We start from the raw sequence: 12,968 nt of genomic DNA, 5'->3' as shown, positions 1-12,968 counted from the left end.
TACTTCACCAAAATCTCGTAATGGTGGCTTATAGGTAAGTGGAGCTGTTTGTGTATAAGTGCACCATCTATTAGATTTCCCCCGGAATAACACTTTAGGTTCTTGTTGAATAATTGAAATACATCTCATCGGAACCATGGACTTATAAAGAAATCGGAACATTGTTTAGATTCTCAAATGTGATTATTTCCTGTTTGCCTTCGTCACTTCCGCCTTTCTTTAGATGGGTAAACTCGTTTTTGGTCTAAACACTGCCCGGTGTTTTCCTCTTAGCGCTTACTATATAAACCCCGCTCATCCTGTGGATGTGTTAAATAAAACAAACATCCATCTGAGCTCACTGTTTCTGGTTGAGCATTAATAGCCCCAATACAACCTTGCGTTATGTTAACAATAAATACGATTTATTTTAGTTTTTCCTTTGGCTATAACTTTGCATCCTGCAAAGGAAGCTATAAAACTTTGTTTTTTCACCGTCCAGTTTGAAGAGCGCATGCGCAACTATGAAAATCACAGATAGCGTATTACGAAGTTTTAGGGTCGCCAGGACCTATCAAGAAAACAGTGGAAAAGTGAATTGCGTGGATTACAGCCCAGATGGCGAGAGTGCGATATCAAGTAGTGACGACGACTCCATCGTGTTGTATGACATCCGAGAGGGAAAGTAAGACTGGGAAAATGGGACTCAAATGTGTTGTCAGATGTTCATCACATGTTGTTTCCGTAGTATTCATACAGGCGTCAATCAAGGCGCGTTTGTTTCAAATGGGAATAAATCATTGAATTTTCTGATGCATTGTTTTTGATCTGAATCCAAATGTGTAGGCCGAATCGGACTTTGTACAGTAAAAAGTACGGAGTGGACCTCATCCGATTCTCTCATCGAGATACGTCCACCGCAGTCTACACCTCCAACAAACTAGACGGTAAAGGAAATATCCAGCATAACCAGAGACCGCATCATTTCAAGTCAACGGCATTTCAAATAAATGCATACCGTTATAATGTTCCAGCTATTAAACCATCCACCTTGGTGATTTCCAGATACAATCAGATACCTGTGTCTCAATGACAACAAGTTCATATGTTATTTTCCTGGTCACACTGATAGGTAAGCAGAGCCACCCATCACTGTTAATCAGTAAGACTATGGTTTTATGACTTGATACAATTTTACAGATGAATGATTTTATCTGAATATAACATTGTTTGCATTGTTTTTATTATCCATGAATGCTGTCAGAGTTGTGGCTCTTTCAATGTCACCAGTGGACGACACATTTATCTCCGGTTCGTTGGATAAAACGATTAGGATTTGGGATTTGCGTGCTCAAAATTGTCAGGTGAGTGGTTTAGTAACACTTCACATTTCGTCTTAAAATAAAGTAAAATTCAGTACTTATACAGCAGAAAACATATAATGGGATACTATAACATGTGCATTTTAATATAAGTTTTAATATTTCTTCAATTAGGCTAACCCTAACTCAATTCAATTAAACTTGAATGCATTTAGGTAAAAAAAAGAAGAGGCATTCTATTTTTATATTGATTGTTATATACCGGTTCCAATAACTGCTGTTTGATATCTTAAATATGTAAAATATATTGTATAAGACATTGTGTTATTGTATATGTTGTGCATTCCTCTTGCTCTATTACTGTTTGGTAATAGAACAAGAATTAAGCTCATGTTTGAGTGTGTAATCCATGTGTTTCAGGGCGTAACTAATCCATTGGGGAGGACTGTGTGCGCGTTTGACCCTGAAGGGCAGATTTTTGCCGCAGGCGTCGAATCGCAAACAATTAAATTGTACGACCTCCGTGCTTTTGACAAGGTAACATGCAAAACGTCATTAATTTTTTTTTTGGCATGAATAGCTACACATTTACATAGTCTATATATTGGTAACAGTTAAAATCAATGATTGTTTACAGTTCAAATGAAGGTTGTTTTTATACCTCTTGAGTGAATCAATCCTCAAGTAATTTTCTATGACCACATTTTTTTCCCGGTTCAAAAGGGTCCCTTTGCAGCCTTTGAGACCAGGTTTAGTCGTGTCTGTGAGTGGACCGGACTCTCGTTCAGTAGCGACGGCAAGCAGATCCTCGTCTCGACCAATGGCGGTGCCATCTGCATCCTCCACGCTTACAATGGATCCGTGCTACACACCTTCTCTGTAACAGATCTACAGTAATCAGAGCATTAAAGCCAAGAAGCCGATCAATGGCATACACCTCCATAACGGCATAGTATGAAACTTGTTATCGTGTCTTTTATTTATTAAAGGGTTACAACAACAGCAATGGAATACCACTGCAGGCCTGCTTCACTCCGGATTCACAGTTTGTCATGATTGGTAAGCCCCTGAATTACCTGGCAAATGTATGCTATTTGATAACTGTGCAAAACTAATTTAATTCCTACAAATATTGTGTTTTTGTGCGTCGTGATGGGCAGGCTCGGAAGATGGGAGAGTCCATGTGTGGAGCACCGAGAGTGGTATGAAGGTCGCTGTGCTGGACGGGAAACACGCTGGCCCTATCAACACTCTGCAGTTTAACCCACGCTACATGACATTTGCCAGTGCCTGCACTAACATGGTGAGATCCCGTCATACGCAAACGTTACACCTCCCTATGCTATTCCTTAAGTACACCCATGGACAAGTGATTCAATTCTTTCTCTGTTATTTTTTGTTTATTTTCAGACGTTCTGGCTGCCGTGCGTTGATGAAGTTTAGAGCTGTGGAGCTGGGATTTTGTCCCGTCATTTTGCACCTTGAATGCGGACGACACATTTTGATGTGTTGTTGGTTGACTGAAAAACTTGAGCTTTTCCAATATGATTTCAAACCATTTTGTTGAATTTTCTTTTTTATCAGATTTTTGTGTACAGAGTGAAAATATATTTTGTAACGTTTTTGGTTGTTTTCATTATTTAAAAGTGACGATTTAATGTATTCACCTGTGTTTTTATATGAGATTAAAACTTGTGTTTTTCTATTTTGTTAAATTTGTTTTTCTAGATCTTTAAAATAGATTCTTCTAGATCATCAGGCATGAGTACAAAAGGTCCATCTGTGAGTTCATTATCCCGTTTTCTTTTGAGTGCGGTTTTTCTAACGATAATAATAGGATTAGTGTTAATGGCGCTTGCTTGTTAATGGTGCTAAACGATTCTACACTTACACTCAGGCTTACTTGATGGATATTGTCCTGGTGGCTCTCTCACCAGTGTCATTGTTGAGACCACCAAAGGCTGACTGACACTAGACTGAATAAACGTTAGTAAAAGTTTTCAAGCTTTTGTCTTTTATTTGAAAAGCTGTTGCTGAAAATAAAGTTTGTGTGGCTGAAGTAGAGGGGGCATGTGTTTAATAATGCATAGCTGCTTGGTTTGTGTACTCACCACTAAGTGAATAATGGATGATTCCCATCACTGATAACCTCACCGGACAGCCACACACTTATCTTTCTCTCACCCCAAGTGAGTGACCCTGGGCGTGTGTGTGTTTGTGTGTGTCTTTGTGAGGTATAGAATAACTTCTTCTGATAGCCTGTTCGACAAACTCCATCCCTTTCCTCGTCTCTTGCTTTCCTCCCCTTTCCCTCTTCCCTTTGTTCAAAGGTCCATTTGTTTATACAATAGCTTAATTTTTCAAAAAAAATTTACAACAACGTAACTAAAAAAACCTACAACAAAACTTAACATACTTTTTTATTTTACCTTTATTATTATTACTGTCATTTGCATGTCATCTTTACGGTTTGCACATGATTTTTAAAGAATACAACCTTTGTTGTCACTCAAAATGTATACTGATGGGTATCAAATAGCCATGACCAGATGGCTTATATCTGAGATCATGACGATACGTCTGTGTAAGTTGATATTTGATTCAGTGATTTAATATCGTAATAGTACGTGGTCCACAATCCTTCCCCATTTAATGCAATAAATAAAAATGTGTGCCTACTCAGCATTCATATCTCTAGTCATTGATTTTCACAAACCCACTGAACACCCGTCAATGGTGTGGTTATTGATATGCATAGAACTTCAGATCAGTGGTTAAGGTGGCCTATCCCTTGACAGGACTGTTATTACTCATCAGCCACAGTTCCGCAGATCGCCTTTCAAGTGTTAGGATTCTCCCGAGTCACCCTCAAGGCGTTTATGTCACCGAAGCGCGTGGGCCCACGTCTGTCTGCTGCCAGTACAGACACTGCCCCCCCTGCAGCGCAACAAGAAGTGCCGACGCAGTAGTTCTGGAGTGCTGGAGTGTGAGAGGGAGAGGATTCTGAAGAGGAGAAGCTGACTGCCAAAAGATGTCCCACCAAACTGGAATTAACGGTAAATTACTTTTATTCTGCAGGATTTATTGTGTTTCTTTTTGTGTGTTCATATGTGTCATTTTTCTCAAGTTAGCCATGGTTTATAGGTAGTGATAGTGGGTAGTTTCATCATTGCAATGTCATACCTTTTGCTTGATTATTCAGAAGAGCATCCATACCTTTAAATATTTACTTTGATACTAAAACATTTGCAAAGCAATGACGTAAAGGGTTGAATCTGAGTCTACTTGACTTATTTGGAAATGAACAAGTTTAGAAACCAACATTTGATGGATGCAGTGGAAGCTATTAGCTATAGTTGTACCAATACTCCACAGATAAGGTTATTTTATTAGGACATTGGTGTAATTGGAGCGCGAAAGAGAGGGCTGGAGGAAGCATAGCTCTCTCACCTGTCCTTACATCATTAATGAGACCACTGAGTTTGGTAACCATGGGGAGAGAGAAGGAGAAACAAAAGCAAGTTTTTTTTCTCTTGTGTTCTGTAATATCCGTTTAGAAGAAAATGCGAATCATATCCAAGATCCTCAAAGAGGAACAAATGAAGCAGCTTCACGTCGATTCTGACGTATAAACAGTCCTTATCTGTGTCGCACCAGGCGATAGCGTGACTGGTTGGCCTCAGATCAAATGTTCTCCCTGGACTGTAGTCTCAGGTTCTTACTTAAGAAACTCTGTCTCTAGCTATACCTCCCTGTCTTTAGTTTTGACTTGTGTGCCTTATATCTGGTTACTTCAGCAACATCTGAGCTCAAAGAGTTTCTGGCCAGGGCAAGGGGAGGCCCCATCAGAATAATGAAGATCATCATCAGAAATGGTACTCAGCTTTTTCTTTTATCACACTCAAAAGTTAAACGGTGTCATGACTGTGTAAAGTTTGAGGCGTAAGCCCTGTGGTGAATAACAGGGTGCTTGTTCTCGTCTCCAGAGGAACTGGTGCTTGGTTCCTACAGAGAGCCGACACAGAGCTGGGACAAGGACTTCGACAGCATGCTGCTCCCCCTGCTAGGGGCTGGGGACCCTTGCTTCATCCTCTACCGCCTCGATACCCAGAATGCACATGGATATGAATGGGTTTTCATGGCTTGGTCACCGGACTCATCACCAGTATGTGAATTAATGTTGCTTACTGACTTGATGATTATTTATTTAAGATGGATTTGGCAGGGACAGTACACATCAATCAAGATTCAATTTCACAGTTGTTTAACAATAGGTCAGACTTTGTACATTACATTATATTAAGAAACATTGATGGTACAGCAGCAGAGTTCGTACAGGAGCTGGTGGTCTAGTTATGGGTACAGTTCTGGTGTTTATCCGTTTTTCAAGTATTTGAGATGAAGATGATGAAGTGACAGTCTTGTTGCATTTCTTCTGTGCTCTCAACCACGACAGGTGAGGCAGAAGATGGTTTACGCAGCTACCAGAGCCACACTGAAGAAAGAGTTTGGAGGAGGTCACATCAAAGATGAAATGTTTGGTACAATCGAGGTTTGTGAAACACATCCATCCATAAACGTACTATCCATCCATCAACACATTCCGAATCCAAATCCATTCATCCATCTGTCCATCCATCTGTTTGCCTGTCCAATCTTTGAAGAATTGTGTTGTTATTTTGAAAACGATTTTTGTGTTGCTTGTTCTGTTTCTCTGGTCGCAGGACGACCTGTGCTTCCAGGGGTACCTGCGGCACATGGCCTCCTGTTCTTCACCTGCACCCCTCACACTAGCCGAGCAGGAGTTGCAGAGACTTAAAGCCACAGAGGTACGCTAAATGCACAGAGACTATAATAGGGCATGTACATCACGTTGTAAGACTGTGACATCCTAAATCAACGTAAATGTAATTTAACCTTAGCTGTTACTTTGTTTTGCCATGTCCCGCATGAGAGAAATGGTGGCAGTTTCAAACACAGCATTTAAGTCTCCCTATGTTGATCAATCCTTTCACGAATAAGTACTGAACAATGACCAAAAAGCATTACGGTGCAGCTAACTTTCAATCCTATCCTATGCTTCCAAAATGCACCGGAAAATGACTTTCACTGCAATTTGACGTTGCGATGTACAAACCCTATGCACGGACACTACTATACTCAGCTCCAACAAGATACCCGTTGTCTATGTAGCCCACACTCTAGGATGCTTTATTAACCATGCATGACCTTTCTCTGTTCCTTTCAGGACAAAGTTGTCTGGGTGAGTTGAAACTCTTCGTTTGAACGTCTTGTGTTTAATGAGAATTAGAGAGCCATAATGTGCGGGAGAGTGAGGGAGATTAAAAACACCTTGTTCATCCTATCCACAGGATGAACGCCGGCGAATCACTCCGACTGGACGGGCTAAGGTATGCAGCCATCTCTGGTCGTCCAATGGGCTTAAGGCGGTGATATTTGACGTCTCCCCCTTATGATTGGTTAAGAGTGTTTTCCCTTCACTGCTTGCAGGTGACCATGGAATTTGGCCTAGACAAAAGGCCACAGACTCTTCAAGGTCTGGCGTTCCCCCTACAAGAAGAGGCCAAAGGTGCTCTGAGGCAGCTCAAGCAGAAGCGCATCAACTACATCCAACTGGTGAGCTGTGCACTCATTCACAACAACTACATCCAACTGGTGAGCCGTGCACTCATTCACAACAACTACATCCAACTGGTGAGCTGTGCACTCATTCACAACAACTACACACAAATGGTGAGCTGTGCAGTCTTTTACTTATTCAGTCCATGAGTCAAAGCCCATCAAACAACCAGCTGTTTAAAGAATAAATATATAGAATATAGAGTAAAAAGTAAGTTGTTTTAAAATAAGCATTAAAATAACTATTTTACTTTTTCATTTGTCAACATTTTTTATGATCACGTATACCTTAATTTAAAATGAGGGTTACAGGGGCAGAAGTTGAAAGTATTCCCCAGTAATTTAGCACCACTTAACATTGAAATTAGCAACCATTCAAATAGGCACAATGAAAGCATGGCGACGTCACAAGTTATGTCTGCACTTCTGCACCTGTGTACACTTGTGCCATGAAAGATAGCAGCACTTTCAATTTTTGAACCGTGATAATCTTCCATCACTGCCATTGATTGATTGATAGCAATGCTGATTAAAATAAATACATTGCTTGTTTATGTTGTTCTTTCAAAGTATTGCATGAATTGTAGTGACTGGTTGTACACGTTCCAGAGGTTGGATGTAGAGAGGGAGACGATTGAGCTGGTACACACCAACCCCACAGAGACCAGAGAGCTTCCCTACAGGATTCCCACCGACTCCCCCAGATACCATTTCTTCGTCTTCAAACACTCCCACCAAGACCAGCTCCAGGAGGCCTTGGGTAACCCAGAGTTTGTGTCTGTGTGTGTGTGTATGTGTGCGTTTGTGTGCTTTTGTGCAAATATACGTGCGTGTACGTAGAACTAGGATACAATTGGAGATATTGCATGCAATTGGAGCTATGGCATGATGTGATGTGCTTTCCTTAAGGGTGATCCTTTGTCCATTTAAAGTAGTGTGCATTACTCTCTTTATGGTGGCAAATCAACAGGTCTTTACACAAATGTCTTACTTTTCTTTCAGTGTTTATCTACTCAATGCCTGGGTACAGCTGCAGTATCAAGGAACGGATGTTGTATTCCAGCTGTAAGAACAGACTACTCGATGAGGTGGAGCGAGACTACCAGCTGGAGGTCACCAAAAAGGTGCAGGGCGGCCTGTTACACAACACGGAACACGGAAAGCACAACATGTCACCGAAATGATCTCCAGTGACATCACATTATTTACAAATGTAAATTATATGATCGTTTTCCAGATATGTTTTGAGAGCATTGTGTGTGTGTGTGCGTGTGTGCGTGTGTGCGTGTGTGCGTGTGTGCGCGTGTGTGTGTGTGTGTGTGTGTGTGTTGGTCTATGTGTTTATGTATGGGTGCGTGCGTGTCTGTGTTTTTTGTTCTTGCACGTTTACATGCACACGTGTGTATGTACGTTCATGCGCATGTATGAATTCGGGCATGGATGTACATGCGTGTGTGTGCGTTCATGTGCGCTCGCGCGCGTGTGTGTGTGTGTGTAGATGGAGATCGACAGTGGGGACGGACTGACAGAAGACTTCCTGTATGAGGAGGTGCACCCCATGGAGCACACCCTGAAGCAGGCCTTCTCCAAACCCCGAGGACCGGGGGGGAAGCGGGGCAACAAGAGGCTCATCAAGGGGGCAGAAGAGAACGGGGACGACAGCTAGACATGCATACAAGGATACACACGAGCCAGCGGACCAGTGTATCAAGAACTGCTTTTTTCTTCCTTCCTCCTTCTTACTGTCTACTTTATGTCATCTCATAGACCAGAAGAGAATAGTTTTAAGCTCTCTGTATACGTATTCTATCTCTGTAACGTGGATATGGAGACGTTAAAGTAATGACCAACACTAATTTGCGATGCCATCTATAGTTACACTCAGGATCCTCCGAGAATGATAGGTTTACATCGGAGATGCTTTGGAACCGTTCATTGTCATATTGCAAGTATAACTCACGATATTTATATAAAGTTAAGGATTAAGGCCAACTAGTGCTAACAATTGACAACTTGGAAGAGACCGACAAATAGTCCTAACTCAAATTTTTCTGAAGACTTGATTCTATTAATAGTCTTGTTATATTTTTACCATTCATGGAAAGAAATAATTATATTGCATGTGTTCTTAGAAATAGTAACAAGGAAGTTTCTATTAACTGTAAACATTACAGTTTAGTATTTTTTCAAGCCAAGGATACTCTATATGAAGTCAGGCAGGTTAATAATGGAACTTCACAAGATACTCAAGAAATGCCTATTTGTATTTTGCTATGTAGACAGTGACTGTGATATCTTATATTTCATACTTAAAAGCCAACTCTAACCTGGTGGTCTCTGTATCACATGTGATTGTTTTGGATCTCTCACCCAAACCAGGCCTGAATAAACTCAGCTGAGTGCTGCTGTTTTACACAATGCTCACCTTTTTTCTTGAGGGAAGTTATTAACACATTATACTACGAAGCGTCTATAAATACATTATACTACCAGACAACAATAGAATGGATGAGAGATCTCCAAACCAGATGATAATAGAGTGAAGATTTAGGATCCTAATCCCCCTCTAGAAGCATTTCTTTGTGCGATACAGGGCAATGTGAGAAGTGATCTTTTACGAGTCAGCTCCATATTCAGCTGGTGCAGCATTCACTTTAATGGCTGACAGGGTTTTGCACAATCACCCTTTAGTGTTCTCTTTTGCAATCATATAGGTTTCGTTTGAAACGTAATATATACATCATCAAAATGCACCAGCAGAATAATGAAGTTAGAAGAAGTGGATTATAGCATTCAAAGCCTCTTAGCAGGATTAGAGCAAGAAGAACCATTGCCACACTGCACCACACCAGTAGTTCGATTTCTTTCTTGAACGTGATACTTCTCTTTTATTACTTATAAAATATATGTTTTATAAAGATTAATCTACTTATTTTAGGACTTCAGTCGCCTTACAGTTTTATATTAATTAATAAATTAAAATATATAAATTAAAATAATTGATGACAAAAAACAAGGAAAAGACAAAGAAACGACTAAAGAAAGAAAAACATTTTCTATTTTGCAATTGTTAGTCTTCAGATATTAAATTGAAAACAGAAAGAAGTTATGTAGAACAAAAAAATAAAATTGATGGATTTTTGATGATTATTCGTATAATTCTTTTTTTCTTATTTTGTTATTATTGTTATTATTACATTTGAAAGAGTAGCCTCGAGTCTACAGTCTGATAAGTTGCCGACATAGGGTTAGCTTGTTCTCCAGCCTCCACGTTCACCCCACCCAACCCCAGCCTCCCACACCACCCGCCCCCAGCCTCCCTCCCACACCACCCGCCCCCAAGCAAACCCAAGAACAGGCAGTCTCGCAGTTATTCAGCGACGAAGAAGGCCAGTCAAATATATCAGGAAATTATATTGCTTTAAAACCCATTAGTAGGTAAGAACTGTATTTCACGCCATTGGGCGATCCATAATACAAAGTCGACGTGAGGAGTCGACTCGTCTCCGCCGCAGTAAACTGATGATTCTACGAGCTTTTCAGCGCGAGCCGCCTAGCCTCTGAGCTACATTCTGCTCCACTTCCGTCTTGCTAGCTGCGTTAGCCGAGCCTTGCGATCGAAATGTCGAAATGTATCGTCGGGATCATTCCGGGTGTATCTGATCGTTTAGTCACAAAACATGTGTCAACATTGGGTCGTATTAGTGCCAAACTCGTACCGTGGGCAACACCGTTAACATTTAGTGCACGACAATGTTGTCTAAAAACCTGGCAAAGATGTCCACTGCTAACAAGCTATCGTTAGCGCAGTCTTTGGTAAACAACATCCTCCTCGGGAGGTAAAATAGAGGCAATGATGGCGTAACGTTGGTCATTCTGTCCCAATGAAACATGATGGACAAACCATGTCCTTGTTTATGACTTGTTACGTGTGTTGTGATTGAACTGTGTGCAGTGCAAGGACTGATTGACCCAATCGTTTAACCGATAATCTGTTAACCAATCGTTACCCTAATGATGTGTCGAGGTGACCCTCTGTCTGAAAACGTCCATCTGTGCTGATGTCTGGCTTCCCAAACAAATTAATAGCATAGACTTAAATTACAGTCGCCTGAGGAATCGTTGTTTGTAACATGAGGGGTGGCAGTTGTTGTTTTTTAATTAATAAATAGCCCTCAATTTACTGTATTTTGTATTGGCTTGAATAAAACCTCCCTACATAACCTTTTTTATTTTTCCTCTTTCCCAATTAAGTTATGGCAGCAATTCGAAAAAAGCTGGTCATAGTGGGGGATGGAGCCTGTGGAAAAACATGTCTGCTCATAGTGTTCAGTAAGGACCAGTTCCCAGAGGTCTATGTACCCACTGTGTTCGAGAACTATGTTGCTGACATTGAGGTGGATAGCAAACAGGTATGGATGACTTCCTTTCAATCATGTCTCTTCTCGATTGGTTTGATTTTTTTTTAATGTATCATTAATATGTTAAAACACATCAGTGCTTGGATTTATTCATGCATTTGATAAATAACTTTTCTAGGGATCGGCTTTGTATAATATTTTCACTTTTTACATGCAGGTTGAGCTGGCTCTTTGGGATACAGCCGGTCAAGAGGACTACGACAGATTGCGTCCACTTTCCTACCCAGATACTGATGTCATTCTCATGTGTTTCTCCATCGATAGCCCCGACAGTCTTGGTAAGGAAGAGCACCCATCTCAAGAGGATCAATTGAGTGGAGGGATGACCAAAGAAGAACATATATATTGTTTGATTGATAGAAGCTTAATCCCTATAGAAGCAGGGCTACTTAAGGAGCCTGAAATTTCATTACGAATGTGGAAATTATAGTGATTAATTAACATCAGTACACTTAAGAAAAAATGAATGAATTTAGAAAATACCAGAGGTTGCGAACAACCTCTTCACTTCTGAAGTTTGTGTCGATTGTCGCTAACATTTCTGCGTTTCCTTCTTCCTCTCAGAGAACATCCCCGAGAAGTGGACCCCCGAGGTCAAACACTTCTGCCCCAACGTTCCAATTATCCTGGTGGGGAACAAGAAAGACCTGCGCAACGACGAGCACACCCGCCGGGAGCTTGCCAAGATGAAGCAGGTAAACATCGTAAAAGTGCACAGAAAGTTGCGTTTTTACGTACAAACGTACATAGATGCACATCGAGCAATTAGTTAGTTACTCTAACATGTCTCTTCCTACCGATAGGAGCCCGTGAAACCGGAGGAAGGCCGTGACATGGCCAACAAGATCAGTGCCTTCGGATATATGGAGTGCTCTGCGAAAACAAAGGATGGCGTGAGGGAAGTGTTTGAGATGGCCACCAGGGCGGCGCTACAGGCCCGGCGGGGCAAGAAGAGCAACAAGTGTCTTCTGCTGTAGAGGGGCCACTGCTTCCTGACGTGGGAGCGTGGAGGGGGAGCAACGCGAGAGAGGAACCAACGGACCACCCCCCCCCCTGCCACCTACGACCGACCCAAACACATCCACACATGAGACTGTGCTCACCCGTTTTTACTAAAGGTGTAATTCTTTTTATTTTCTGTCTAAGGCAAGTAGTTTTGTCAGTATTCAACTTTGAGGTCATGAGAAATACTTCTTTTTTTTTTGTACTTTTAACCTGAGTCATTTTGCCATATTGAAAGCAACCTTCTTTACAATTACCATGCTATCCAAGAGGTCAGCCAGGGGACCTATGGTGTCATACCTGCCAACAGCATAAAGTGCTTAAGCCCTTCCTGCTGCTCTAAAGGAATGTTTCCAAGAGCCAACTAGAAGGGTGAAGTACCTATACACTGTGACCTATAGTCATTAATTATTTGAAGATACAGTTATGCACATGAACTCGAAATTGAGTTCTAATGTGTTTCTTACTGAGAAAAAAAACTAAAACCTATGTGCTTTATGATCACATGCACAAATCTGAGAAGACTGGAAACTCATTTTGTTAAAACACAAATGTAACTTGGTGTTTTTGTGTAATAAATTACTTTGAGATAATTTGCATTAAT

The 12,968-nt window shown here is 41.0% G+C and overlaps 2 protein-coding genes across 4 annotated transcripts; both read left to right on the top strand.

The window, feature by feature from the left end:
* Window positions 1-306: 306 nt before the first annotated feature.
* Window positions 307-9,359, top strand: LOC115557448 (WD repeat-containing protein 82). Of its 3 annotated transcripts, XM_030375301.1 has the most exons (17): window positions 307-664; window positions 826-926; window positions 1,045-1,111; window positions 1,244-1,343; window positions 1,722-1,838; window positions 2,025-2,180; window positions 2,291-2,360; window positions 2,462-2,604; window positions 5,290-5,466; window positions 5,758-5,853; window positions 6,026-6,130; window positions 6,550-6,564; window positions 6,674-6,712; window positions 6,813-6,938; window positions 7,551-7,701; window positions 7,944-8,065; window positions 8,440-9,359. In XM_030375301.1, exons 1-17 carry the CDS (start codon window positions 504-506, stop codon window positions 8,605-8,607), a joined length of 1,914 nt encoding a protein of 637 aa, XP_030231161.1. In that variant the 5' UTR covers window positions 307-503; the 3' UTR covers window positions 8,608-9,359. The 3 variants fall into 3 exon arrangements, with proteins under 3 accessions (XP_030231161.1, XP_030231160.1, XP_030231159.1); XM_030375299.1 differs by lacking the exons at window positions 307-664; window positions 826-926; window positions 1,045-1,111; ... (3 more) ...; window positions 2,291-2,360; window positions 2,462-2,604 and adding exons at window positions 4,118-4,357; window positions 5,099-5,176 and having other exon boundaries at window positions 5,288-5,466; XM_030375300.1 differs by lacking the exons at window positions 5,290-5,466; window positions 5,758-5,853; window positions 6,026-6,130; ... (4 more) ...; window positions 7,944-8,065; window positions 8,440-9,359 and adding an exon at window positions 2,712-3,300 and having other exon boundaries at window positions 312-664.
* An 895-nt stretch (window positions 9,360-10,254) lies between these two features.
* On the top strand, window positions 10,255-12,967 carry LOC115557462 (rho-related GTP-binding protein RhoA-B). Its single transcript, XM_030375321.1, has 5 exons — window positions 10,255-10,379; window positions 11,196-11,353; window positions 11,520-11,640; window positions 11,927-12,057; window positions 12,166-12,967. The coding sequence occupies exons 2-5, from the start codon at window positions 11,198-11,200 to the stop codon at window positions 12,337-12,339; spliced, it is 582 nt and encodes a 193-aa protein (XP_030231181.1). The 5' UTR covers window positions 10,255-10,379; window positions 11,196-11,197; the 3' UTR covers window positions 12,340-12,967.
* The last annotated feature ends 1 nt before the right edge of the window (window position 12,968 follows it).

Source organism: Gadus morhua, chromosome 13, assembly GCF_902167405.1.
Source record: "Gadus morhua chromosome 13, gadMor3.0, whole genome shotgun sequence".
NCBI classification, from domain to species: domain Eukaryota; kingdom Metazoa; phylum Chordata; class Actinopteri; order Gadiformes; family Gadidae; genus Gadus; species Gadus morhua.
Note: the sequence above shows the minus strand (reverse complement) of the source record. Positions and strands in the feature narration are given on the sequence as shown.

Bases quoted from the DNA above. Each gene is read 5' to 3' on its own strand.
- LOC115557448 (XM_030375301.1), top strand. From the start codon at position 504: ATGAAAATCACAGATAGCGTATTACGAAGTTTTAGGGTCGCCAGGACC. The intron at 927-1,044 runs GTAAAGGAAATA...GGTGATTTCCAG, and splicing joins CACCTCCAACAAACTAGACG to ATACAATCAGATACCTGTGT. The intron at 6,939-7,550 runs GTGAGCTGTGCA...TACACGTTCCAG, and splicing joins GCATCAACTACATCCAACTG to AGGTTGGATGTAGAGAGGGA.
- LOC115557462 (XM_030375321.1), top strand. From the start codon at position 11,198: ATGGCAGCAATTCGAAAAAAGCTGGTCATAGTGGGGGATGGAGCCTGT. The intron at 11,641-11,926 runs GTAAGGAAGAGC...TCTTCCTCTCAG, and splicing joins CGATAGCCCCGACAGTCTTG to AGAACATCCCCGAGAAGTGG. The intron at 12,058-12,165 runs GTAAACATCGTA...TCCTACCGATAG, and splicing joins AGCTTGCCAAGATGAAGCAG to GAGCCCGTGAAACCGGAGGA.